The following is an 803-nucleotide window of genomic DNA, read 5'->3' as shown; positions in this document are numbered from 1 at the left end:
TTTCGGTGACCCCCTGCCATGCCATGGGGGGGGGGCGGGACACACACACCTTGGGGACGTCCCCGTGCTGACGGTGGCGCCGCCGCCAGGTCTGGCCCCGATGCAGAGCGACGTGGACCGCAAACCCTTCACCTCCATCCTCTACGGCAACGGCCCCGGCTATAAAATCGTGGCAGGCGAGCGAGAAAACGTCTCCGCCGTGGATTTCGGTGAGTGCATTTTGGGGCAACCACCACCCCCCTTCCTGAAATTATTACAGCATGGTTAAAATTAGTGCTTTCTAAAAATTATTCTTATTTTTGGCTTTTTTTTTGCCCCAGCGCACGCCAACTACCAGGCGCAGTCGGCCGTGCCGCTGCGCCAGGACGCTTCGCCAGGAGACCCACGGCGGCGAGGACGTGGCCGTTTTCGCCCGCGGCCCCATGGCCCACCTCCTCCACGGGGTCCACGAGCAAAATTACATCCCCCACGCCATGGCTTACGCCGCCTGCATCGGCTCCAACCGAGCCCACTGCAACGCCGCCGGCCGCCCTGCCGCCGCCGCCTCCATCCTCCTGCCCTTCCTCGCCCTCCTCTTCCTCCTCTGCTAAAGCGCCTCTTGCAAACCATGGAGGGGGAAACCGAGCCCACTGCAACGCCGCCGGCCGCCCTGCCGCCGCCGCCTCCATCCTCCTGCCCTTCCTCGCCCTCCTCTTCCTCCTCTGCTAAAGCGCCTCTTGCAAACCATGGAGGGGGATTTATTTTTGATTCCAACCCCCCCCCTTTTTTTTTTTTGGATAACAGCGCCCGGGAAAGAGGAGAAA

The 803-nt window shown here is 62.0% G+C and overlaps 1 protein-coding gene across 1 annotated transcript in view; it reads left to right on the top strand.

Annotated features, from left to right (window-relative positions):
- ALPL (alkaline phosphatase, liver/bone/kidney) overlaps positions 1-590 on the top strand; it is a 5,474-nt gene extending 4,884 nt beyond the window's left edge. Inside the window, 3 exon segments of the mRNA XM_019474706.1 lie at positions 90-209; positions 321-367; positions 369-590. Coding sequence (XP_019330251.1) covers positions 90-209; positions 321-367; positions 369-590 — 389 coding nt within the window.
- Positions 591-803: the final 213 nt, after the last annotated feature.

Source organism: Aptenodytes forsteri, unplaced genomic scaffold, assembly GCF_000699145.1.
Source record: "Aptenodytes forsteri isolate BGI_AS27 unplaced genomic scaffold, ASM69914v1 Scaffold61, whole genome shotgun sequence".
NCBI lineage: Eukaryota > Metazoa > Chordata > Aves > Sphenisciformes > Spheniscidae > Aptenodytes > Aptenodytes forsteri.
This window is presented reverse-complemented; position numbering and strand designations above follow the sequence as displayed.